The sequence below is a fragment of the Catharus ustulatus genome, chromosome 20 (genome assembly GCF_009819885.2).
Source record: "Catharus ustulatus isolate bCatUst1 chromosome 20, bCatUst1.pri.v2, whole genome shotgun sequence".
NCBI classification, from domain to species: domain Eukaryota; kingdom Metazoa; phylum Chordata; class Aves; order Passeriformes; family Turdidae; genus Catharus; species Catharus ustulatus.
Window position 1 is genome coordinate 7829749 of NC_046240.1, and position 26224 is coordinate 7855972.

Below are 26224 nucleotides of genomic sequence, written 5' to 3' on the forward strand. Positions count from 1 at the left end.
GCACCATCACTAGTTGTATTTCAAGTTCTAGAAGGAAAGTAGAGTGAGCATGTAAAATATTTCTTTCACATATTTCATGAGTCAAATGAAGAAGTTGTCAAATATCTCTAATTAACCAAGTAGTTAGATATACCAGTAGGGAAAAACAGTCCACTGGTTCGTGTCCTACCTAGAAGTGGAGAAGCAGGGATGAGCAAGGAGCATTGTCAGCTACACCAGTGGAAGTAAAACACAACCTCCTGGACTCAGCCCTACAAACTTCACCTTGGCAGAGCAGCTGCCCAGCATGTGGGTGGCACATGTTTTGTTCACTGTCCTGATTTTAGCCCCCATGGGACACCCCAGGTTTAGGATCACAGACCTTTGCTGACAGCATCTTTCATCCCAATTCTCCCCTGTTCAGTGCTATCAAATCATCTCCCAGCTGTCAGATATTTGCTTGACATATTCAGCTGTCTGTAGTGACAGCTTCTACAACCTCTGCAGCTCTCTTATCAGCTTCCCTCCAGTGCTTGCTGGCACTCAGGCTCTCTGTGGCAGTTCTTAGACTTCAGCACTAATTCCCCAAACCATAGTGTCTAAACCCAAATCTTCTTCCCCTGCATCCAACCCTTCCAAATTAGTGCAAGATTGACACAGATTTTAATGCTGACACTTTTGGTCTAAATCCATGTTGCTCCTTGCATATCCAGACCAAGTTTTCCTTCATCTTCCAGCAGAAGCTGAAGGAGAGTCAGTAGAAATTAACTGGATTTCATGAAACTGAGCACAACTCCTCTGAGGTGTGGGAACTCTTCCTCTGCTCATGACAAACAGGAATATTCCTTTTATTTTTTTTTTCCTACCACAGTATTTATTGTGACTCCACTTCCCAGTCTGAGCCAGCACAGCTGCCTCCATGCACACAGGGAGGGGAGTCAGAGCAAGGAGTCACTGAGACAATCTCATCAAATGAGGTGGGACAGTGACACAGATGTGCTCTGAGCCTTTGAAGAGGTTGAACTCACTTCAGAGCAGTTAGACTAACAGGAGCTGATTCCACACAGGTGTCTTCCCACAACTCCAAGGGGTACCAGCTCATAGATTTTTGAATAGGTGTCCCCAAGGGGTGTGCTGAGCTCAATCCCCATATAACCTGGAGAGTTCAAGGGTCTCAAGATAAAAGCTAAATATCCCCACATCTTAAGAATCCTACTCTAACTAGACAGCTTCAGAGAAGTTTGCTGATCAAATATTCTGCTTCTCTTTTCACATCTCTTCATATCTCTTCAGAAACTCTTTGCTTCCCAAGGTTCATATCTGATCTCTGCACTTTGATTTTTTTTTTTCCCCAGACTGGAAAGACCGTTTAGTACATCAGTGAGGGAAAGGAGAACTCTTCCACGGTTTTTTGTAAAAATAAAGAAAGATCAAAGTGGTAGAGACTCTGGCATCAGCTCCTTATCTCTCTGAGGGTGGATACATGGGGAATTGTATTGCTGTCACTGTGTTGTTGATTGACAACTGACTTACAGGCTACAGGGCTGTCAAGCTGTCCTCTTTCCAAACCCTGAATTTGCACATAAATGGGATGAGAGACTCATGCTCAAAGAAATAAAACTTCCTGAGAACACACTGGTTTCTACAAAGGAGATAAATTTGAGCAGCTTGCTCTAATCATGGATTTTTCAGGGTTGTTAAAGGCCATATGGACCTCTCTTACTGCAAGAAGCAAATGAATGGATACTGTCTCGATTCAAAACCTGCAGCACTTACATGGTCATTTTAGCTGGGCAGCTTTATCAATCACCTCCAGGACGTCACTCAGTGATTGATGGTCATCTGCACTATGCATCTACAGCAGGAAGGGAGTGCTGGCAGCGGCATTGAGTACCTGAGCCTGACAGCCACAGCTCCTTCCTCCCCAGGAGCTGGACCCATCATGCCTGGTCCGAGGCACAGTGCAGAAACCAGAACCATCCCCGGTCTCCTCTCCGGCAGCTCACTGTGGGCTTCAAAGGCAGTCCAAAACACTCTTGAGAGAAAGAAAAGGGGCAGAGCAGAGATCAAATTAAAACCCAGCCATGGAGCACAGCAGTTGCAGGCGGCTTTAACGAGGAATCCTGCAAAGGCAGGGACATCCTTTCGTTAGCTCTGATTAAAGCGGGGGTGGGCAGTGTCAGTGCCCAGCCAAGCCCAGCCATGACGGGATCCTTCCCAGGGCTCTGCCTGCTCGCTTGAGCGCAACGGAGCGCGGGGAGCTCCGCTTGTCCTGCCTCGCCTTAATCACCCCTTAACCCTTCACACTCGGCTTTTCCCCTCTAGTCTGGAACTGTTCAAACCAGGCTTTCTCTGAGAAAAAATGCCTGATGTCTAAGAAAAAATATTGTAGTGTGTCTGGTGTTTTATTTGGGGCGTCGGACCGAGGTACGGAGCAGTGAAGGGGCTGCAAAGGCTCCGTCCGCTGCCGCAGAGTCCCGGGGTGCCGGGCCGGCCGCGTCCCGGGCTGCTGCTGCTGGCCATCCCGCCTCGCTCCTGCCCGCTCCCTCGCTCCTCGGCCAGCTTCCCTGCAATTGCCGCTGTTCCCCCGGTCCCTGGTTTCTGTGTCCCCATCCCGCTATTTCCAGACGCGCTGTCCCCCGCTGTCGCTCCTGTCCCCCAGGTCCCGGTGTCCCCGGTCCCGCTCTTCCCGCTGTCCTCCCGTCCCTGTCCCGGTTTCTGTGTCCCAGTCCCATTGTCCCCCTTTCCCCTGTCCCCCTCTCTGTCCCCCTTTCACCTTTCCCCTGTCCCCCTCTCTGTCCCCCGTCCCCGTCCCCCTCCCCGTCCCCGTCCCCTCCCTGCTGCGGCGGCGCCCCCTGGCGGCGGCCGCGCCTCCCTCAGCGCCATCCTCAGCTCTGCCCTATTGTTCCCCCGCCCGCCGCTCCCTCCCTCCCTCCGCCGGGGCTCGCGTCCTCCCTGCGCTCTCCTCCATCCCTCCCTCCATCCCTTCCTCCTCCTTCTCGCCGTCGCTCCCGCCCCGCTCCCCGGAGCTGATGTCACGCACCCGCTGAAGGCGCGGGCGATCATGGCTGCTGCGGCCGCGGCCGTGCCGCCGGCCTCCCGCTAATGCCCGCGATGGAGCCGGCCAGCCTGCTGCGGTTCCTGCGGAAGCTCAAGGAGGTTTTCGACGTGTGCGATGAGGATGCGGACGGGTTCATCCGGGTGGAGCACTTCGTGGCCCTGGGGCTGCAGTTCGGCCAAGGGGATGAGGTGAGAGCGGCGACTCCCGGCCCCGCACAACTTTCACCTGCCGCGTCCGGCCGGACCCCGCCCGGGCCAGACCCACCCCTGTCCCCAGCGCGGTGCCCGTCCCTTCGGCAGACCGGGGTCGTGCCTCAGGGCAGCCCGGTCCCGCTCCTTTCGGGTGCCTCGGGCTCTCTCCGTTCCCCGGGGGTCCCGGAGCCATCCCCGTGGGGCCTGGACCCCCTTTTCCCAGGGCCATCAGCCGCCTTCCCCCTCTGCCGTGGAGCCCTCCCCAAAGCCCGCCCGGTTCTCTCCTTCCCAGGGGTCCGGAGCATCCCCGTCCCTCGGGCACAGGGACCGGTGGCGGTGCCTTCCGAGCGCTGTTTTTATTCCGGTCCTGGCTGAGCTGGGCTCGGTGCGCGCAGGGAGCGGACCCGGCAGTGCTGGATATCCAGGGAAGCGCTGTCCAGGCACCCCAAAAGCGCCGGGGATGGGCTGGGGGCGAGGGCTCCTCCAGCCCTGCCTCCCCCCAGCCCTTCAGTGACACAGCGCAAATCTGGAGCCGCGCCACGGGCTCGGCAGGGCCCTTGCGTCAGTGGGACCGGTGCAAATCGTGACATCAGTGTGGATGCGAGAGGGATTCGGGCCACAGGCGAGGAGGGCAACGCCGTGCGCTGGTGGGAAGCTGCTCCCTTCGGTGATTCAATCGAAATGAACCAGCAAGAAACGCTTTCCTACGAGAACTCTTGGGATGTTGCACTTTGCTGTTCAATGTTTCACAATGTGCACCAGCAACTTCGGGTGCCAGAGAGGAGAAGTGAAGCTACAATGAGGTTCAGAAAACCAGCGTCAAACAACCTTTTAAATTACAATAAAACAAATTAATGTGAGGAGCTAATAAAACAGTGGTTTATAGAGGGATGACAAAGAGGCAGCAAAGCCAGAGTGAATTCAAGCAATTGTTGGAGCAAATCACTTATTTCTAGCTTGTCGCTCGTAATAAAACACAGTTTATGAATTAAATCAGGAAATTAGGAGACAGAAGGCTTATTACTTACAGATAGTCATAGGTCTTAAACATTTTCTTAATGAGAAGCTGCAGTTTGGTGTTTTAACAGGGCAAAATAAGAAGTGAGTAATCCTAACAAGTTTTATTGATTTCGGGTTTGTCTCTTGTGCAATTTTATATAAACTAATAGAAGTATTTTTAAATCCTTGTTGCCAGATAAATTTAATCCAAATTTCTTTTTGCACTAGCGTGTTTGTTTGGAGGCAGATCAGTGGCTTTCTTGTGCAGCACTGAGGAAGACTGATGGAATTCCAGTGGCTGTTTTGCAGTAGGATGACAGTGATGGTCATAACAATCCTTTTAGGGTTTAGAAATCTTTCAGGTTGCAAGAGTGGAGTGAGTCTTCTGTAAGATGCAAAGGAGGGTTTGGGTAACGATCCCATAAGCTTAGAGTGAATTGGAGTGTATTATTTGAAAAATATTTAAATGGAGAGAAAGAGAAAACTGGAAATCGCAGTAAAGACAGCACTAGAAAAGGAGCAGTTGTAGGTGATAGTTTCAGGATGGGCTGCCCTGCTGGGCAGGCACAGGACAGAGTGCCAGTGGTGTTTGATAAGATACTTGTAAACCTGAGACAGAGACACCTTCTCTATACATCTTACCCCTTTGTCTATAAGTGTGATAATATAACTTGTTCTGGTTTACTCCCCCGTTCCTGGTAGTTGGTGTTGGAAGTCCCTTGACTTCAAAGGAGCAGCTGAGTAAATGGGATTTGTAAATTAGCCAGAGGTTTGCTAGTGAAATACAGAATCAATTTTCCAAGGGCAGATTTACTCCAGAACAACCACTGTAGGTGAACTACTCTAGTTTAATGGCTTGTTAAGAGTGAACTTTTTGTGTGATGAATCACAGTTGATGTGGGAGATGGTGGGAATCTGCTCTCCCAAGTAACACATTGTTTTCAACCTTGCATCTGCAGGAACCTACCAAGTTCTGTGTGGAAATGCATCTCATGAAATTAAACTGAAGGAGCCAGGAGTCTCAGGGAGCAGTTCCCTTTAACACATTAGAACTTATTTACTATCAATGAAAATTAATTATATTTTTGATTATGCTAAACTTCTTGGGCCTCATCCACCTCAGCTCCCTTTACATTCAAAAGAAATCTTTCCATGGGCATCAGTGGAAGATCGATTTGCCCTCATGTGCAGCCAAATATAAACAGAATATTATTCTGTTTATAGAGTTCACCTGGCCACAGGAAAGGTCTTATTTTGTAGCACTGTGTAATTCTGACACCTATTAACAATAGACTGGGGTCATGTCTATGAAATGAGAGAGTGTCTGTCCCTTCAGATGTGTCTAAGGGTACACACAGCTTTCCACCTCTTCCCTACCTCCTCAGAGCCACCACCATCCAAAGTTTGGAGTCTACAAATTCTTATTACTAACTTCAGTAGGGTTTGTAGGGCATTTAGCCTTTTCTGGGTTTTTTTTTCTTCTTCTTTCTGTTTCGTTTTTCTTTCTTGTATGTGTGTGGGGTGTAGTCAACATGCTGAATTTTATTATTCCTGAAAGATAACAACTCTCTGAGAACTGCCCCAAGGCAAAAACATTGCAGCAAGGCAGCAGCTTTCCCTTCAAGCAAAGCAGTCCTTACCTGCACAGTCAAAATAATAAACTTTAATGTTTCTGGTTAACTTTTTTTTTCTATTTTATTTTTAATGGGCTTTTGAAGCCTCTGCTTTTAATAGATTCCAGCAGGTTTGCTTGCAAGCTTTTGCCTTGCCCTGCAGAGCGTGTGGTTCAACTAGAGGAAAAAGGGATTTGGTTGTATTGATTTCGCAGAGTCAGGAACAGAATCTCTAAATTCCTGAATTTAGAGCAGAGCTGACTGGCTGTCAAGCACTGCTTGCATATAAAAACAGTTGTGGAACTCGTACTTTTAGGCAATTGGGCATTCTGGCTCTGTTCATCCCATCTGACTGTGGGCATTTAACTGAGTTGTCTCCATCAATCTTTCTCTGTGGATATTGATGAGCAATTGAACGCTCAGAGGCTGTAACAGGACCAAAGGATGAAATAAATCCCTCACAGATACTTCTTTGTCTCCAGGACAACAGAAACTCCAAGCTGGGACTTTTGGTTCTGTGCTTGGGTTTGACTTTCTTTGTGAATGGGGTGTTTGCCGTTTGTGTAGAAATCTGAAGAAAGACACGAAGGGCTGTTTCCAAAGCGACTTGACTGGATGGCATGTGCTCACCAGCTAAAGAAACACTTCACATAACACTGAGAAATGCCAAGAGTCACTCACCATCTGGTTCCCTTTCACTGGGAAGAGCTGCAGTAGCAGCCAAGTGTCTGGGAGCATTGTGAGTGACACGTTCAGCAAGCCCCAGTTCTGGCAGTGGATTGTGTGAATGTGTATTTCAGGGTAGTGCCAGTTGATGTTTCATTATGCCACATTCTACTTAAACTCCACACTCAGATTTCAGCAACAACTGAAGTAAGCTGAGCATGTTGGCAACTTCTTTCTGAGGCAGGTAAACACCTTTTGGAGGTGTGCAAACCATGCAGGTGCTCACACAGTCATCTTTGTCATGGTGAGATCTGCTCAGCAACTTGAAGGAGTGTCACAATTGAAAGGGAGCTTCAGCAGCTAATAAAATATATAGGCCAATATCAATTATTCACATTAGTGGACAGTAATTCACTTAAAGCCAATGGTTTATTAGTGGTGTAGAACAGAAATAGCTAAAAATGAGTTTACATATTTCTCATGAACAGATGAAAAATTCTGGCTAAAAGGAAAGGTTGAAGGGAGGTGTTTGTTGCTAATTTCAATCATCAGCCCCATTCAGGGCTGAAGTTACAGGCATCAGCCTCAAGTGCTCCCCCAGCTGTAGACTGTGGTTGTGGCTGAGTTTAATGGCACTCCTGGTGCTTTCTGTTGATTTTCTGTCAGGTGTCTCCCTGGAGCTGAGGTTGTCATACTCCCAACAGCCCTTCTGTTGTAACCACTCCAGAAGAAGCTTCTCTTGTAGTTTCAGCACTGTGATTTCACTGCCTGACAATCCAGAGTCTTTCTGAGGGCTCTGGGTGAATTTCAGGCTGTTGTCTGTAGTGTTGCAGCTGAGAGCTGCACCCAGAAATTAAAGGAACCAAAATTCCTGTCATTGTGCACAGTGACAGAGTAGCTCCATCCCTTCTTGGTAACACGAGTCTGCAGCCACGAGAAAAAGAGACTTTGGCATTGAAACGTGGAAACAAAAGGGTGTTACCAAGTGATACTGCCATTCTCATAAGGGTATACTTCTTCGCTTTTCCTAGAAATAATTATCAAAAGAAAAAAAAAAAATTTTCCTAGACATTAACAAGGATACAAAGAGCAGTCCCATGTGACAGTGTTTTCTAGGCAGCAGCAAGGCTGCCACACATTCAGATTCCTTAAAACTCTATTTGCTAATGACCCAGATGTTTCATATAATTTACAATGACTGGAAAAAAATAGAGTTCTGAGGTGAAACAGTGGGGTACTCAGTTTATGCATTAGTCAAAGTACAGCCACTGTAGCCTTCCTAATTCAATATGAACTAGCAGTGTATATGTTTAAAATAGCCTTTTGGTGTATGCTGAAACTAAGTATGTATTTCTAAATTTCTAGCTGACATAAAGCAAGCCTGGTACTTAGTGTTAATGAAATGTTTGCCAAAGTGCTGTGGTGGAGAGGGGAACTGTAGGTTTGCTGTGCACTCATGAGTTTAATTCGTTATGTAATGTTTGCATTTCAAAGGTAGGAGCTCTGAGGGGTGCAGCTAAGAACTGGTTGTTGCTGTGTTTTGCTGTACAAGTCAGTGAGCTGAAACAGTATATTCTTAATGCCTGAAGGAAAGGCAATCAATTTTGATAGCAACTCTTGTTATTCAGAATTGTTAGCAATTGTTATTTTGGCTGTATTTTATTTCTACCCCATTGTTTGCATTTAGCACAGGTACAGTGATGTTGTGTTGACTTTTCATTAAATGCAAAAGTAAATCAAGCCATGAATGAAGCATAGAAGAGAGTACAGTATGGAAAGTAGCATATGTAAGTGGTGTGTTAAAACATTCAGCTGCCAGGCAAGGCCAGATATTTTCTATGTAAATTTTTCTCCCTCCATGCCTGATTCAGTCCATGCTGTTAAGTTGTAAAATTGGTGTTCTTTGTCTGTGATACGCCTGCATGTTCTCCAGAAATTTGCAAATCCTACAGAGGATTTCGGATTTCTCACATGTATTGATTCTATTCCTCTAATATGATTAAGCTCTGAAAAGCAAATTAAGCCAAATTGCTGAAAGGGAGGGTAAGTCTTGGAGGGAGAAGAAGCCACTGCTGTCTAGTATTGGTGGGGGTGATCCCCAATACAGAATATTTTTTTTTTTTGGCTTCTAAATTGCATTGTTACCTGCCATTTAGCACGATTGACTCATACTCAGCAGCAGTGCTTTTGTAGCCACGAAGTGGAAACAAATCAAATACCTTGTAACGTTTTATGTTTTTATTCTCTGTACAGTCGACGGTATAGTTTCCTTTAATTTTATCTGATTTTAACGCTGATATTCACAAACATTTTAAAATCCTTATCTGATTTTTGAGCTAGAATGTCTGCTCAGGAGTTCTAACAGTTCCTCAAATATGTGGGATTTGGGGACACACATGATCTCAGACCTCGATCCTGGCACAGGCTGCTGAATAAACACCCATCCCTGAGCGTGGTTAACTCAGAGCAGGGTGTGATTAAGCACATGAATGATAAAAGAGCGTCAGGCACAATCACTACTGCTCCAACATATGGTTTTACAACAGCAGTGTGAGTGTCAACCAAGCGCTGTGTGATACCTGTTACTCAAGATGCAATTGAAGTGCCTCACTTGGAGAGGATGCAAGTGTTTCTGTGGAGTTATGTGTGCTGCTTTCACGTTTTGTGAGCATTTAAAACCATAAATAGCAGGGCTCCTTCCTAAGCCTTGAATCCATTTCAGTTCTAAAGGATGTTCAGCCTCAGAATGAGAGACAGGACAGAACTGTGGGGTCAAAGTACAGCCAGGGAGACAGGGTCGATGCACAGGGCACTGGAAAAATTGCAGTGTACTCCTTGGATTTTAGAGCTGCTTTGACACTTCAGTTTGGGTGAAGTATTATGGTTTCAGGGGGTCAAGTGAAAAGCTAAGAAACAAGTGAGACTTTTCTGTGTTAGTGTTCCTGAAATTCGAAGGAAAGGTACTGGAATGGTGTGCTCTGGAATATTGGCCTGGTGGAATGAGGGGTGTTTCAGAATTATCTACATTTCAGTACTTACATATAAGTATTCCATAATATCACACATCCATCTGCATTGTCAAACTTGGCTGTTTTCCCCTTTGAGGGACATTCTGGTGCTGTTCCATCACCTCCAGATGAGCTCACCCTCCCCAATGGGATGCAGATGGCTTCTGGAACATGGGATATTATTTTCCAGTGGCACTTCTATTGTTACAATAAAATATCCAAACAAACATGCAAACAGCTTTGCATGGTATTAATAGATTTGAGAAACTATTGGTGACTTTGCTAGTTTAGTAGTAAGTGACTATATGGGCAGTTTTAAATCTAATATATGGGATGTGTGTGTTGGGATATGTTGCTAAGGCAATTTTCTCAGTGTTGTAACCTACTGAGAACAGGAAAAACCTGTAAGAGAATTTTGTTGCACATTTTATGCAGACTCCTTAACAATTGCTTTATGAGTCTGGCACATCATTTTTGACTTAAAGAAGTAGGAATGTAATTCACCTTTTGGGATTTTCTGTAAGTATGATATCTTGATGGATTTCATTTGAAGCTAGCCTTTTATTGACAAAATTTAAACTTGAATATTTGGCAAACAAGAAGTAAAAATGCTCCAAAATATAAAATTTTGCTCAACACAAAGTATTTTACCATTTTCTTCCAAGAAACATGAAAAAGAATAAATTTTTTTGATTTCCTTTACTTGGTAAGAAAGCTTGAAAAATCAATTTTTACCAAGTTATGTATTGAGTGCAGAGACTTCGTGGATGTTGGAGGAAAGGAAAATACGTTGTTCAGTTCTCTGCCTAATTAGAGTTTTGTTCAGGTTGCAGTTACCCAGAGCTGTGGGGAAAATAAAGCAACAGGTAAAGCAAAACCATGAATAATGCCAAGCCCTGTAAGAGACTAGACAATGTAACCTGCAGGAAAAGAAAATCAGTGAGTTTGTGCAGGAAGCAGGAGCAGCTTTAAAGTGTGGTACAAGAGAATTTAGGATTATGATCCATGAATGTTTGTTTGGCTATGATTCATTTATTGCAGCCAGACACGAGGGAAACTTGTGAATTTTAGCCTCCAGCGTGAAGAGTGAATTGTGTGCTTCAATCCTCAGCTCTCTTTGGGATTGCTTGAAAACAAAGAATTGAGGAGTGCTCTGGGACACATCTTCAAAGGAGCTTTGATAATGTCAGTTTTGCTTTTCCTGCTGAGCAATTACAAGGCATGGAAGTTTCCACCAAGGATAACTGCATCTTACCTCCTCACCTGGGAATTGAGAGCTCTTTGCCAAACACAAACTCCTCTACACACTCGGCTGCATTTCACTGGAAAGTGCTGTGATATTTGCTTCCAATCAAACAGTCCAATGTGGCTTCTTTAGAGAGAGAATGGAACTGGCTTGAGCAGTGTGCTGTTGACAGCTGTCATTTGGGAAGGTCTGAATTTGAAGGTCAATGCACCTGTAACTGCTGGTGTGACTTTGGGGGTGGCAGATGATGATCTTTATCAATAACCTACCACCTCTCTTGTGTCCTGTAGTCACCTTGGCTGATGACTCTGCTGGTACTCAGAGGATTTCTGGACATCTGTCAGCCAGATTGGAAGCTTTGGCTCTAACCAAGCTCATGATGTCTTTCCAATGGGTGAAAGACAATTTGCTATGTACAGAGAATTTGGCACAGGTCAAGGCACTGTCGTGGTGCAAATGCTGGCAGATGCAGATCATTTGTTTCTTGATTTAGACAGTCACCCAGATAATATCTAAAAAAGGTCAAATATTCACAAATTACCTGTATTTTGTGAAAGGTCACGGCACAGATTGCTTTTTCTGTGTGTGTAGGCCCATGTGATTTCTCTTACTGTATTTTTCTTGTACACTTGGCCTGACTACTGCAAACTGCACTTCTTTCCCCAGAAATAATTTTCTTTCCCCTGTGGCATTCTAAATGCATTTTCAGAAGCCTGACAAGCCTGGTGTGTGGAAACATCCTCATGGTACTCCTGTCTGGCTCTCCCTGGGTGGGTGCTGGAGGTTGGTGATGCTCTGTATCAGCTCTTTCTTTGGGGCAGACACTGAATATTCGATGCATTGGCACCGAATTGGTGCAGGGCCAAATTGCTGCTCTCAGTCTGCTGCCTGGGGCCACAGAATGGTTTGAGGAGGAGAAGGGCACCAGGCAGAAGGGATATTTAATGCAGGAGGATTCATAGTGCAACAGACTGCAGTCCCCACTGTCACTCTGCAGCATCACAGCTCTGCCTTTTGCTGGGCACTGCTTCTGCTGGAGACTGAAGTAATGTGTGGTGTTCTGGCCTCACTGTGTTATTCTCTGGATTTATTCCTTCCATCTTCAGGGACAGCTTCAGTTCTGGACTCACCATGGCTTGTGCTTTTGGGTATTTAAGTAAGGGTGATTGTTAAGCTCTGGTTGTGTTAAAATATCACCTTTTTGGAAGGGAAGGGAGCTTTGGAGGGATTGGTCTAAGTGGTGGTAAACACAAATGATTTACACAACATTTCAGGTAAAAAGCTTGCTTGATTGAGTTGGTGGGATAATGTGACTCTAAATTATCTTTGGGTTTATTGCAGTTGGCTGCTGCAGCAGATCTTTAGCAATCCATTCTGTTTGGTGGCACTGCTCCTAATTCAGTGCCTGACACTGCTTGCATTTTGTAGATGTTGCACTATTCTATAGAGCTGCTTCCCTGGATTTATGGCACAGGGTGAAGAGTGTAGGAGGGTAGAGTCCTCCCATGGCAAGAAATTGCTGATGTCTCTATTTTAGGGAAGAAGTGTAAAGAGGCACATTTCAAATACCTTTTTTACAGGGGGAGGGGTTGCCATGGATGAAGTTGTGAAACATTAGGTCTGATTTTACACCACACGACACCTGCCACCCCCTGCCCTGTTTGACTTTGTTCTGGAAGAACCATGAGCATCAGGATCATCCTCCAGACCTCTGGATGGCACAGGATGGCTGAGGAGACACTGGTATTTACTCTTGTTGGCTTCCAGAGATGTTTCCTGAGCCCACAAGGACACCATGCTGAGCACCCTTTGCAGAGCAAAGCTGCAGAAATGGCCTTTTGGGAGGGGTGATTTTGGATAAAGATGTGTGTTCTCCTTTGAAGTCCCTGTGAGATGGAACCTCACTGAGCTGGTACCTCCCTTCCCTTTTCACACTGTGTAACTGCTTTGCAGCTCACAGTGCCTTAGAAGGTTGTGTCATTCACTGAATAACACGTGTGCCAGTCACAGAAGGTATTTATTTAATTAACCAAGTACTATTTCAACTTTAATTTCTCTTCTTTTCCCCCTGTGTTTTCTCTCCCACTCTTGCTGCTGATAGAAACGTACCCATTTTGCAATCAGTCTGTCATCACTCCTGCTTAACTTTGGTGAGCCTGCTGTCAGTAGCACTGTGTGCCACCATCAACTCTCACCTGTGGCTTCCCTAAACCAGCAGGGCAGAAGGATCCTCGTGGGAAGGGGGAAGAAGGATGTCCATTTCAAAAGGATTACAAACATGTGGACAGCAGTGAATGAATGCCAAGGAAACACTGGTGAGGTGCCCCCTGTGAAACAGGGTGTCAGTGTTTGAGGGAGCACCTGTGTGTGTCTTAATACCCACATGCAAGAATTGATTTCTAGGAGTAAACTGCCAGCCTGGAATGGAAATGGATTTGAAGACCCAAAGCATGCTCAGTGCACACTGTAATTAGATTGTGATTGCAATTTCAGCACAGGACTGAACTTCAACCTTTTAAGAACTCAATCTTTCTCCAGTGGCTCATGGGGCTGTTTATGATATCAGGGATGGACTCCAGGAGTATCACTGCTATCAAATGGGGAGGAAAGGAGAGGCTGTCAAAAGATTACATTTCCATGGCATTTTAAATGTTACCCCCTACACTGTATTTAATGATTCTCTAGTTCTGCTAAAAGTCAGTGGCTCTAAAAAACTCCAGTCATTTTTGAAATTGTGATTTTATTTCCCCAGGTAGAGCAGAGGCTTTGGCCCTAGGAAAAGACTCGGGAAGTGCTAGACACAATAACACATTGCTCTCCACAGAGCAATTTTCCCCTCTATCAGAACTGGCTGTTGTGCTTTCTGTTATTAATGAGGGAGTTATAGTTCTCTTTAGGAGAGGTTTCTGTGTTATCTGCTGCTTGGCACTTCAGAGACTCTTAGTAAAGAGCTGATGTGATTCCCATGAAGATTTTGTGCTCTCTCTGTTAAATGGGTCACTCCATGCCAGATAACGTGAGCAATGTCTGCACCACTCCTTGGGACAGCAAGGAAAGCAGGCTCAGTACAGGCTGTGTGTCAGCACTGCTTGAAAGGAAAACCCTCACAATTTTAAAATATTCATCTTTGCTCAATCAGTATGAACAAAATAAAGTAATAAAATAGACTGGGTTTTTTTTGATGCTGGATTAATAGATTTAGGTCACAGCCTGTAAATGAGTGTGACTCAGCTGTGTGAATAAATCGGTTCATTTGATTGTGGGATGAATTTACACTTTCAAAGCTTTTAATAGGTAATGAATATTCAGGGTCTGCCACATGGAAGGCTTAAATTGCAGCAGCCCTGGCTCTCAGTCAGCAAGTATTACAAAAGGAGTGTCTTGGAGTGGTAGAGAGCAGTGCTGCTCCCATCCCTGCTTTTGTTCCTCTTTGATGCTGCTAATAGGAACACAACGGTGTGATACACCAAATGTGCAACTGGTGCTTTAGAAAACCATGGGTTTAGGTTTTACCATGCTGTATTGATGCTCAGAGCTTGGTGGCCTCTTATCACCATTTGTGGACATCAGATGCAATTGAACAGGTGTTAGATGGGGATTTGGAATCTCCCAGTAGCTTGCAGAGCAATTTGGGAGCAGTTGCTCACCCCAGCCCTGCAGGCAGAGAGGCAGCACCAGGCTCTGTTTTAATTTAAGGCTCAAATGTGGGCAGTAACAGAAAGTATTTGATGGAGCCACCCAGGTGGCTCCCCTGGGTTCTTCTGACCACCACAAGGTTTGAGAAGGTAAAAATCGGTTTCAGTGAGAAGTCATGGCATTGATTTGCACTGTAGAGCCTGTGATCATGCAGGAGCAAACAAAAAATACATTACTTTTCTAGGCACCCTTGAGCAACTCAGCATCCTGTAATAAGTCCTATTTTCTTCATTTTTAAAATACTATTCACAAAGGTGGTGGGGAAGAGAAATAAAGTTGCTGGTGCAAAGTTGCCCAAATTAAAAATAGCCTGTAACATGGCTATGAAGTGTTTTATGTTCAATGTTTTTGCTTGCAATAGAGATTTCTTGCCAGAGTTCTCTGTGGAATTAGTTTGAAAATCTGAGTTCAAGGTAGCTGGATAAGAAAAAAGGATTTGGCAGTACTGTGAAAATCTTTAATCAAAAAGGGTCTACACAACACCTCAGCAAAGTTCTCCTGGGCACAGCCTTTCACTGCTCTGCATGTGCCAAGAATGAATCACAGCTGATGACGAAGCAGGAGAGGTGACAGGGCTGATCTGGAACGTGCCTGGTTTAGGTGCAGTGCGTATTAACCTGCCACAGGAACTTCGTGTATGGGCAGCCCTGGAAGTGCCCAACACCTCCTGAAGTGGGGAAAAAGGAAGAACATGTTTGTTACCAAGGCTGAGTTTATAATCCGTGTGCAACCAGGACCTTCTGACGTTCCACTGATACTACAGCAAGCAGTTCCAGAGCTTGTGATGCTGACAAGCTTACTTCTGCTGAAAATCGATCAACTCAAAGAAAACCAAACCAAACAAAACAAAATACAAGGTGTTAGGTTTCTGAAAGGCGGGGGAAGATCTTAAAGCCAGCATTGTTGCAAGGAAGTCTGGCATAACCTGCACAGCTTCTCCTCTGGCTGAGTGTAGCCAGGCACTGATGGATAGGCTGAAACATGTGCCAGAGTTTATACAATTGGTAAAGACAATGAAGGAGAGGAAAATCAGGCCTCAGCTGTGCCAAGCACTGAGATGGGTGCTCCCAGGGATGTTAGTAGGGTTTGGGTGTGTGAAGATAAAAGCACTGATAGTTTCTGTTGAACAGGAGTGGGGTTCAGTAAAAAGGCTCAAATTGAATGCACACAGCTGTTGCATTTAAACCATATTTTTCCCCTTAAAAAGTCCTGGATCATTTGGGGCATCTGTTTTAACAGGATTGACTGGAAATTAATCTGCAAGCATGAGGGATATAAAAATTGACATTTTGCTAGGGTTTTAACCTTACTATAGAATTCTACAGCAAAAGTACATTTCATTCTTAACTTCTACAAGCAGACTAAAAATCTGCAATTTCTATTCACTACTACAGGTTTTCTTCAACAGGGCAGTTATTGTTTGATTCTCTTACCTGTGAGAGCTAAGCAGTGGAAAAAGCTACTGAGAGTAGGTGTAAAATGTTTAAGATATTTGAGTGGAATGCCAGGATATTATTGAATCAGTCCTCCCAATCTGTAGCATAATATTCCTGATAAGGCAAGGGCCACGTTTTTGAGAGACAGCTCCAAGGGCATAAGGCTAGCAAATAGAAAATGGAGAACCAGGAAGTTTTTTTTGACAGACAGAAAGTTTGAACCTGCAAAATCCTGAACTGACAGTTCGGCTCTGTGGTTGTGCTGAACTGGGGCTAAACTGCTCAGCATTCCTGCAAGGTGGGAGTCTGAACTGCAGAGCAGGGCTGGGAAGGAAACGAGCTTGCTGATCAAGATGTTCCAAAGTGCATCTTGAAGACAGGTCTGAGTCAACACTTTGAGATAGTGCTGTCAGACCTGATGGTAACACAAAATATTCTGACAACCTACTTAGTCTGGAAGCAAACACTGTCTGTTCCTGTGCAGTGATTTCTGATTAAACTGGGGGCTCTAATGGCCAACAGCCAAGTGCTAGCCACTGTGACTCAAGCCATTGACTCCTTCTGTTTGGCATAAAATACTCAAATATTTAAATAAAATCTAGTGAATTATAAGAATCATCATTTTATTTGGAAAATTAAACTGCTCTATCACTTTATTAAGGCTCTCTGAGCTCTACCTGAGGCACAGACAGCAGTGAGGAAGCTCACACACATATGCCACAAAATAAAACACTCAAGAGAAGGTTTTTGATATAGGTACCCTCCATCTATACTTTGCAATTGTATCTGACCTTTTAAAATAACCCAGGTGCAGAAAACTTGCTGGAATACATCACACCTAAGGTGAGCTGCAAATACACTTACTGATTTCCAGAGAGCCCTGCTCTTTGCAGTGAAGAGCAATCTGGTTAGTCAGAATAACTGAGAAACAGGAAATTTTATGCAGGAAATTCTCCAGGTGTACAGACTGTATGCACTGCCTATGTAACAAAGTCTGCACCTTGAGTGATCTGTGCATTGGGAATAAAAGGACATATGCAAGTTCATGAAGCTGATTTACAGTAGGAGGATTAGCAATAAAACAAACAGGTTCCTCTTCACTAGGGAAGGTCTGTCAACACATTGTGACAGTTTGGTGCATTAGTCAGCACAGCAGACATCATGTGAAAGTGTCATATCTCTATCTGTCAGGAAATCAGCCAAATTACTTACAGCTCTCAGGACTCTTTGTCTTTAAATGGCTTTTTCCTTATATGAATTTTCCCCATCCCATCTTCTTCCTAAATCAAAGGTGAGGCATTGTCAGAAGCCACCACCTGAAACGTGGCATCTCACTTTCTCCTGGTGTAAACAGTCTGAATGTGTATTGATGAAGTGGACATAAATTGCTTTTTTATTTCACTCTCTGCCATGAGTGTTCATGACCAGAGCTTGACCAACTCCTGAAAACCAGTCTGTAAAGTTAGAGAAAGATACTGTGGTCATCCTCCAGTCTTTGTGGAGCTCCTCTGACTTTAGGAGGGTTCCCTGTGTCCACAGAGCATGCCAGAGCAAAGCTTAATCTATTTGCCATAAGTGCCTTGGAGAGGAGGGGAAGAGGATCAGCCAAATATTTAGAAAAGCATCCTTTACCAAGGACCATGGTGGTTAGGACAGAGCTAAAAATAGATGCAAGGAAAATCAGTAAGTGTCAGAATCTTTGGGACAGAGTGGAAGAGAATAAGGTACCTTTCCTGGTGCCTGTTCAGTACGTTTAAATTGTGCTTGGATTTTAAAATTATGGGACAGGCTCAGCAAACAATCAGTCCTGGCACTTTCAAATCAGCTAAAGGGCACTCAGCAGAAATGTTAATGGATGAGCTGTAGTGAATGCAGAAGGGAGAAGGATGGAAATAGTCTCAAAGTGTCTCAGCAGATTTCTCTGCATTGCTAAATGCAAAAGACTGATGAGCAGTGGCTGAACACTGTGATCACTGCACTTACTGTACATGTCCTTCTGCACTGTTTACTTTTTTTTGCTAGTGACAGCTGTATCTGGAACCTCTGTTGACTGCTTAAAGACAGATCTTGTTCCTGACTTAATTTCTTGCTCAAGAAGAACAAAAACTTACACCTAGCTCAAGTCTGCATTTTTACAGACAGGGTTGCTGTGTCTGTGGCAATAAAGGAAGGTACAGTTCTGATTGCATGCAAGATTCACAGTTTTGTCTGAACTGGGTTTAGCCAAACCTGGACCTTTGAATTAAAAGTTTTCAATGCAAGTAGAGCACTTGTTTAAGTGTTTTCCATGTCTTTGTCCTTGTGGTAAGATTGATCTTTTCAAACAAAAACAAAGGTGTTTCATCTTAGACTGACTATCTTTGGTCTTTGCTGCTGGAAACCCCAGAAGCCTCATACTCTGTTTTTCACTGGCATGAAAGAAATAATAAGAGGGAGAACCTGTCTGTCTTCTGTCACTCTTAAAAATACTGGAACATGAACAAAAGAAACCAGAGGCTTTAGTGACCTCGTGGAAAACCACCTAGGAAAAAAAAATATCCTTTCCTGTTAATAGATGACAGAATTCTCTTTAGGAATTTTATTCCTTCAGATTGAAGGACATTTCAAGGGTCTAATTCTGTTTTCCATTACTTCAGCATTGGTGTAACTGAGCATTAATAAAACGCTGATTGATGGAATCAGACCTGTAATGGTTCTCTTACAGAAAAAGCAGCTGTAGCAGTTTTATCTTAAAACTCAGGAGCCCTATTCCCAAAGCAGTTAAGTAGCTTTATACAGAAAAAACAAGGAAGTGATTAATAAATGCTGTTTTAAATATCTGCAGGTCTCTGTCTTGCTTCTTAGAGATCTTTCCACAACAGTTGATGTGGAAAAACTGCCCAGTGTCTCTGCCTGAGCAGGATTTTCCCTGTTTCTGTGCACAGGATGCAAAGGGGTGGATGCCAGCCCAGTTGTGCTGTGCAGGAGTCTGTAACCATCTGCCCCCAGCCCCACAGCCCTCCACAGGGGAAAGCTGTGTCTGTGTCAGTCATCCTTTGGAGCCCTGCAGTGATCCTGATGTTTTGGTCACATCCTGGCCTACCTTCTCCCTGACTGGGAGCTTTTCTTCACTCACACTCTTGCTTTTCTGGTTGTGCATGAAAATAGCAGCTCCAGGGAATCTTTTCCCAGGTATGGTCAGAGTGGTTCCTGCATTGTTTGTGATCTCCACCCCTTGCTACTAACCATGGGGTTTGGGCTCCATGCCAGGAGTGGAAGGCTGAACTCCCATTCTAGCACCACTTCTGACAGACCTTTTCCATGCACATTGCAGCTCCCTGGCTGCCCACAGGCTTCTAGACTTGAACATCACAGCATGCTTCTCAGCACTGCAGTGCAGAGTGGGAGTGCTGCTGGGGTCAGCTCTTCTGGTGGATGAGCAGGAGCACAAACATCTGCACAAGGGACAGTGTGGCAGGTGTGGTCTGCCCTTGCTTGCTCAGTATTCAGACTGCATCAGCAATCCAGCGCTTTAGGAATATGCATCCCTTTCAAAGCTCTATTTGTAATATTTTTCCACTTCTGAGAGTAAATACTTCAGATTAGTTCCATGATTTTACTGTCACTGATCCCGGTTTGGGCTTGACTTCAGCAGCTCATCAAGTGTTTTCCCTCGTTCCAAATCTTTATTGGTGACTTATTTGCACAGGATTTGCTGCTGCCTTTTTTTCTGCTGTTGGAATTTGAGCTCACTGGCTGTGTGCTAGATGTGATTTCTTTGGCATATTTCCTTTCTTCTTTTGGCAGGTCCTGAGCTTATTCCATTATCTTTATGAAGTAAAAAATGCCAAGCAGAATTTTCAGTGACTTTCACTTTTATTTAATTAGTGCTTTATCTTGACATTGTCTAGTGTGTAAATCTTGCCCTTTTGAGGACCAGGAGCAGTTGATGTATGGTGGTTTTGGCTCTGGCTGCAGATCCCTCTCTGCTCAGCAATTGGTGTGTGACATAAGCTTATTTCTGGGGTGGGCATGTGGAACCACTACACATCTGATAAAGTGTTCTGTTCAGTAGTAATGCAGAATGTGATGTTCTATTGCTGCCACATGGCCCTCTGAATATTCCATTCTCCTCGGTTTCTTGCACTGCACCCCTCATTACTTGCTTTAAACAGGCCATGAGATTGCAATATCCTGTGCCTCTGCTTCTCTCTCTTAATTCCAAAAGCTGTTAAGGACAAAATCCACACCAGTGCTGAGCCCATATTCAGGGATTGCTCTAGGCAGTCCAGACATTGCCTGTGGATGTTGGTGGAATGTTTTGGATAAATATGGAGCATTAATCTGCCATGCAGTGTGATACTCTGGTGAGCACTAAGTGACATCTAAGCCCAAGAGGACTTTTCAGGTGCCCATGAAATGACAACACAGATCTGATCAGCTGCAGCAGCAGAGGTTGTGTTTGTTACATCAAATAAACCAAATTATGTTTATTGTACACTGTGGTAAGGTGAGGTTAATGCCAGCATGTCTGCAGGATTCCAAGCTTCTCTGTGTGCTTGAACATGTTTCTTCTTGTGAAGTGCAGGACACCTGTGAGTCTGAGAGGACCATGCACACAGTGGGTATGAGAGAAGCAGTTTACCCTGCAAGGCTTGGGCTGAAGTGTGTGCAAATGCCACCCACAAAGCAGGACACAGCTGAAGCACTAACCACAGTCTGAGGCTGTAGGATAACAACTGATTTTCCATGCAAATCAATGACAGTGCAGTGAAGGACTGAGACTAATACTGAGGTAAAAACAGTTGGAGCCATTCCCAGGCTTGAACTGAGAGCACAGTTTTGTCATGTGTTTGCTGGGAGAAAGAAGAGCCTCCAAGCCCTCTCACTCATGCAGTGCCCTTGCTAGAGAAGAACAAGTTAATTGTACATCTGACACAGCAGGAGCCTTTCTGGGTGTCTTTCAGATGAGTTGACAACTGATAATTATATGAGAACTACAGGCTGTCTGTCCTCTGTTACTTTCACTAGGGGAAAGCAGCACAAGGAATGCAAGAAAACCTTTGATTATAGGGAAGGAAGTAAAATTTGTTCTTGTTGTTGTTTGCTCTTATCATCTACAGCCAATCTTAAATCTTACAGCTGGTGCTGTGCACAGTGTTGGGTGTGTTGCTGTTGTGTTTCAGATTTCACTGTAGTGAGTGGCTGGGGAAGATGTGCACATCTAGGCAGACTACTCTGTCTGGTTTTAGCTCTGTCAGGACACACTTTCAGTTTGCAAGGGCAGAATTTGGGATGCAGCACATCTGTGCCAGCTTTAGTGGGATTTCATGCCTAATCTCCTGCTCTCACTGTATCTGCCCATCTCTCAGCAGAAACCTGAAGTCAATGTCAGTGATAAAATAAAAGTTGTTGAAAGTGTTAGATGAAATCTGGGTGTTATGTCTGCTTGCAAGTTGTTCCCAGGTACTGTGTAAGCTTAGCTCTGAATGAAATGGGCTGTGTGTGCTGGGACATTAACCTGCATAAACAATTACAGCACCTTCACTACTTTTCCCAGCACCCATTATGCAGCACCAGGTGTGCAAGAATTAGAATATGCTGTAGTCAAATGAGAATGGGATTGGGAAGGGGGGAAAAACAGTATTTCTTCCAGCTTGCCATAAACTTGTGACAGGATGCTGTGACTCAAATCTGAGCCCTGGAAGAGTCCAGCAGAGGAGGAAACTTTATAAACAAGAACATGATTTTGGATTGGTTTGGTGGTCTGTTCTGGGGAACCAGAGGATTTTTTTGGTTTTTTTAATTGTTCCAGTTTTACTGCTCATGTAAGAGAGCTCAAGCTAACCAGGCTGGGGATTAGATCCCTGTTACTGCATTAGAGCTCTGTATGTTTGACTTAGCATTAGGGTGATGTCCTACATCAGTTCACTGACAACTAAATTTTGTCTTATGTCAGAGCTCTCTTTTCTCTTTTGGCTGATTTGATAATTTGACAACTTCTGGCTTGTCCTCAGACTCAAAAAAATCCCTTCTGCATGTCTTATGTATGTATTTGGGCCATGTTTAGATTCCAGAAATGGTCTGCACTGGGATATTATGGAGTGCAGGGCTGCTCACAGAGCAGGACTGGAACCAGGTGTTCCTTGGGCACTGGGAGCTGCTGCCCAGTCTGTCAGCCAGGCCAAAGAAACATTTTCCTCCCATGCCTCTGTCCCTCTCCCTGCACTGGTTATTTTTAGAATCTCTCCACCTCTGCATGTCAGTTGTGGAGCTGCGTTGCAGTAGATGAGATCAGAGGCCAAGCAGGTTCAAAGCAGGCAGGCTTGGTGTTCCTAATGGTTTTTATATAATATTGCATAAGACATTTGCTTCTTTTCATGTGTCTGTGCTATATGCCAGCTTCCCACTGTAGCATTGCTGCAGTGCCTGAAATGGAATAACGTTTTATTTTTCAGTGATGAGATTCCTTCACATAGGACTTATTTCAAGAAGAAATCTACAGATAGAGAAGCATTTGCTTGGCCTCTTAGGGTTCTTGGAGTGCAATTGCCACAAGTAATTGCTCTAATGTATACAAAGTTGTGTGTGCACACAGGTTTGGAGTCATTGCTGTGTGTCTGTCTCAGTGTGTACTTACTGTCACTTCTGGGAGTTTGGGAGTGGACACGAAAAGAATCTGATGACCTGTCCATGTCCAAAACACTGAATCTGTGGCTGAGTTGGTAATTTAGCCCAGGTCTGCTCAAAGCTGAGCTACTCTTTCAAGAACTGAGACTTACTTTGTATGGAAGGTGGTCGTGGGGTGAGTTTTGCATACCATCCAGACTATTTCAGCAGAGAATTAGCCTTACTAATTACTTGCCCTCCTTCCTTAATTGAGTATTTACTTATTAGCTGACCTCTTTTAACATATTCAACAGTCTGAGATGGCTTTCCCAAGGAGTTCAGTCTTCAGCTCTTTATTCAGGCAGAATTATCATTATACCAGTTATGCTCACACTGGAGCAGGGCCAGCAGTTCCTGCCCAGCCTAAACCATGGCCTGTCAGATAAGGCACACATTTTTTCCATACTTAGATGCTTTAAAAGCACTTGGAGAGTTTTGATTTCAGTGAGGACAAGAGCAGAATCCAGGAAAAAAGATTCTGTTTCTGTAAAAGATGGAGGTTTGTTGTAAGTTCAGTAGGGGCTAGAGAAAAACATGTCAGGAACTGTACAGACAACTCTTATTCTCTGGAGATATTCTTCCAGTGTCACAGATGGAAGAAGAATCTTGGAGCACTCTGCTGCATGGACACTTGCTTGATGCAGAGTGATTACAGATGAGATCTGACTGCACTTTGTGTCACTGTGTCTTTTAGAACAAGAAATCCCTCTCCTCTTCCCACTTTTACTTCCCATCCATTTGTTCTTAAAGCTTCAGAGTCACATCTTCTCTCCAGAGGCAGCTTCCTGGCATTATGGGCTTGGGTGATGCTTGTCTCTTGTGTGAGAAGTTGCTGGTGTTTGAATGATGAAGAAGGAAGACCCTGGGGCAGTAAACGCCTCAGCTGTGTTTGCAAACTCCCACAGATGAGCAGTCAGTGGATGGGACTTGAAGTACCACAGAAGTACAACAAGAAAAGAGTGATTTTTTTTTTGAGAACAGCATTGTATTACATTCTTCTTTGAGCAGATAATTTATTCAAGGAGTGACAGATTGTCTGTCTGAGGCACTAGCCTGCAACCCAAATTTAGCTATGGTTGCCACAGATTCCCTTTGCTGTCAGTATGCAGAGTATCCAAGCATAAAATGAGCCATCAGACCACAGGTCAGAGGTTCTGTCTTAGGCTGGAATGGCCAGGGTGAGAAACCTTGAAAAGCTGTTGCCTGTACCTCATTCACAGGTCCTCTTAAGGCTTTAGTCTGCAAGGCTTTAATTCAGCACACTGTATTAGCACTGAATTTATATCTTTATTAGATGTCCAGCAGGATATTAATAGCCCAGGTAGCAAGTGTCCTCTGGAGTAAATGGAGGCATTTCTGTTTCCATCAGCCAAGTAATTGATCCTGGAATACAGGCACAGGAAAATGCTTCAGAACCAGATGAGAAAGGCTAGAGAGAACTCTGACAGGTCAAGAATGAAAAACTTACTTAGAGATGTAGTGCAGAAAGGAAATGTCCTAGAAAAATAGTATCCCATGTTATAGGGAAAGTTTTTTCCACTGCCAAGAGAATCAACAGAAAATCCTTAAGAGAAACAATTTTCCAGGAGTCTGACACTTGCAGTTTGCAGCTTCTCACTGATACACTTCTGGCAGAGCTGCAAAAAGCTGCTGATCTCTGTCAAATCCCATGGTAAGTCTCACTTCTCCTGCTGAGTGCTGCTGCTTGTGAGACGTTTGACCAAGGGTGAGAAGGACTTGATGGCAATTGTCTTCTCCTCACTGCCAGATCTGCACCCTGACCAGGAGGTGTTCAGGTCAGTGTAAAGGATCCTGGGCACTTCTCTGAGCTGTGGCTCCATGCCACAGTTGGCCCACTCAGGGTTACACTTGTGTGACTGCGACTCTGTCCTGGCTGTTGGTCTCTCATAATATCTCAGGACTCAGGGTTGTCCCCAAAATACCCTGTCTGCTGTAGAACCCCTCAGCAAGGTGGTCAAGGCTTGGGGGGATCTCAGCCCACAGGAGGTTTGGCCACCTGACACCAAAACACTGGTGAGGCAGCACCTGCTTCATTCCAACCCGTGCCAGCCTCCCCAGCGAGCTCTTGTGCAGCTCTAGGCTGAGGTCTGTTGGTAGAAGGCTCTCAGTAAAACTCTGCAGCTTTCCCTGAGCTCAGCACTTGCTGTTCATCTTCCTGAGTCCTTTGTTCACCCACATTCCCTAAAATTGACAGCAACAAGGACAGAAATATCACCTCCTAATATTTCATCCCTTTGTATGAGTTTTGCCTTCTGTTTCCTTGGCAGACTGACCTCTGGCTGGAGCTGATGCTGCCATTCCCTGGTGCACCATTCAGTGGGCACTATGCTCTTATATTCTTTTGTTTAATTATTATTATTTATTCATTTTCATCCCAGACAAAGCATGTGTAGCCTTTATAAGGCCTTGCCATTGTTATCTGCAAGTGCAGCAGTAATTCAGTTATTGTACCTTTCCCTAATTCTCACCAGTGCAGCAGTGTAAATACACAGTGAGCAGAGACACATGGTGGGAGCCAGAAGCAATTTAGCCACAAGAATTTATCATCAAGATACAGAGCACCCTGGAGGAGGGAAATTGCCTCCTTTGCCAGCTCATGGCCTGACTGTTGGCCAAATACATGGTGCATTTTTTTTTTCACTGACAAAATATTCCTTTTTGTGGAGCCTTGGTGCTTTCCCTGATCTCACTGCTGGATGCAAACTACATGGAAGAACTGTGCAATGCTGTTCAAAGAGACATGGAGCTTCCTTGTAGGCTCCATTCAATAGGAAACCAAGGATATCTGCACAGAGCTGTATTGGGCAGGCTCTGATTTGGTTGCAGTGTTTTGAGAGGCATTTGCAAGGTTTTCCTGGTGGTCACTTTCAAGAGGTTTTCCTATTACAGTGAAGAGAAAAAATATTTTGTAAACTCTGGGCCAGAAGTAATGTATTCTGTTCTGTGGCTCTTCACCCCATCGAAGTCTGCAAAGAAAGGGAAGTGAGGAATTCCTGTGATGAATTCCCCACATGAGATGTGTGGAAAGTTACCCTTTGTATACAGGTTTGGAAAAAGAGTCTGTACCAGCATTTCTGAACTCTATGATGATAGACAGCCCAAACCCAAGAGTGCACTGGCCAAAACCCCACAGCTGCTGAGACCAGCAGGTATGCAGGATCAAAACACTTCCTGTTTGAAATCCTCAACACTTCACATTTGCACTGATCCTACCTAATGAGGCTTTTACAAACCTGGCTATGAAGAGATTTGTTCTGGACCAGTGGAGGTGTAGAATGTCCTGTGCTATAGGGAGTCCTGACTGTGGGACCATTTCTGAGTGATGGTGGCTGCTAGAAAGTGTCATCCATGTGGAGAAGGTCTTGGTCTGAGACAAGTCTGATTTCAATCCACATCATAATCTCAAATAATGGGGAAAGGGTTGTTTAGAAAGGTTTAGAAGTTGATTGCAAAAGCACTTTTTAGAGTTAAAAGTCTCCCAGTGGTTTTGGTGATTTACAGATTTTATGGCCATTAAATTCTCCTAGCATGACTTTCATTGTATAATACAGTACAAGTGGTTCCTGCGTCAAGGTCCTTGCTTCTGGCTTTGCTCAAGGTCAGGTTTAGAACGATGCTAAGGGAGCATTTCCCCCTCCTGTCTACTTCCCTCCCCTTGTT

The 26224-nt window shown here is 44.6% G+C and overlaps 1 protein-coding gene across 1 annotated transcript in view; it reads left to right on the forward strand.

Annotated features, from left to right (window-relative positions):
• The window catches only part of RAB11FIP4 (RAB11 family interacting protein 4), a 120126-nt gene continuing 93902 nt past the window's right edge, over positions 1-26224 (forward strand). The window contains exons 1-2 of the mRNA XM_033076503.2: positions 1-2015; positions 3023-3228. Of these exons, the coding sequence (XP_032932394.1) occupies positions 1814-2015; positions 3023-3228 (408 nt within the window). The 5' untranslated portion in view covers positions 1-1813. The remainder of the gene's footprint in view (positions 2016-3022; positions 3229-26224) is intronic.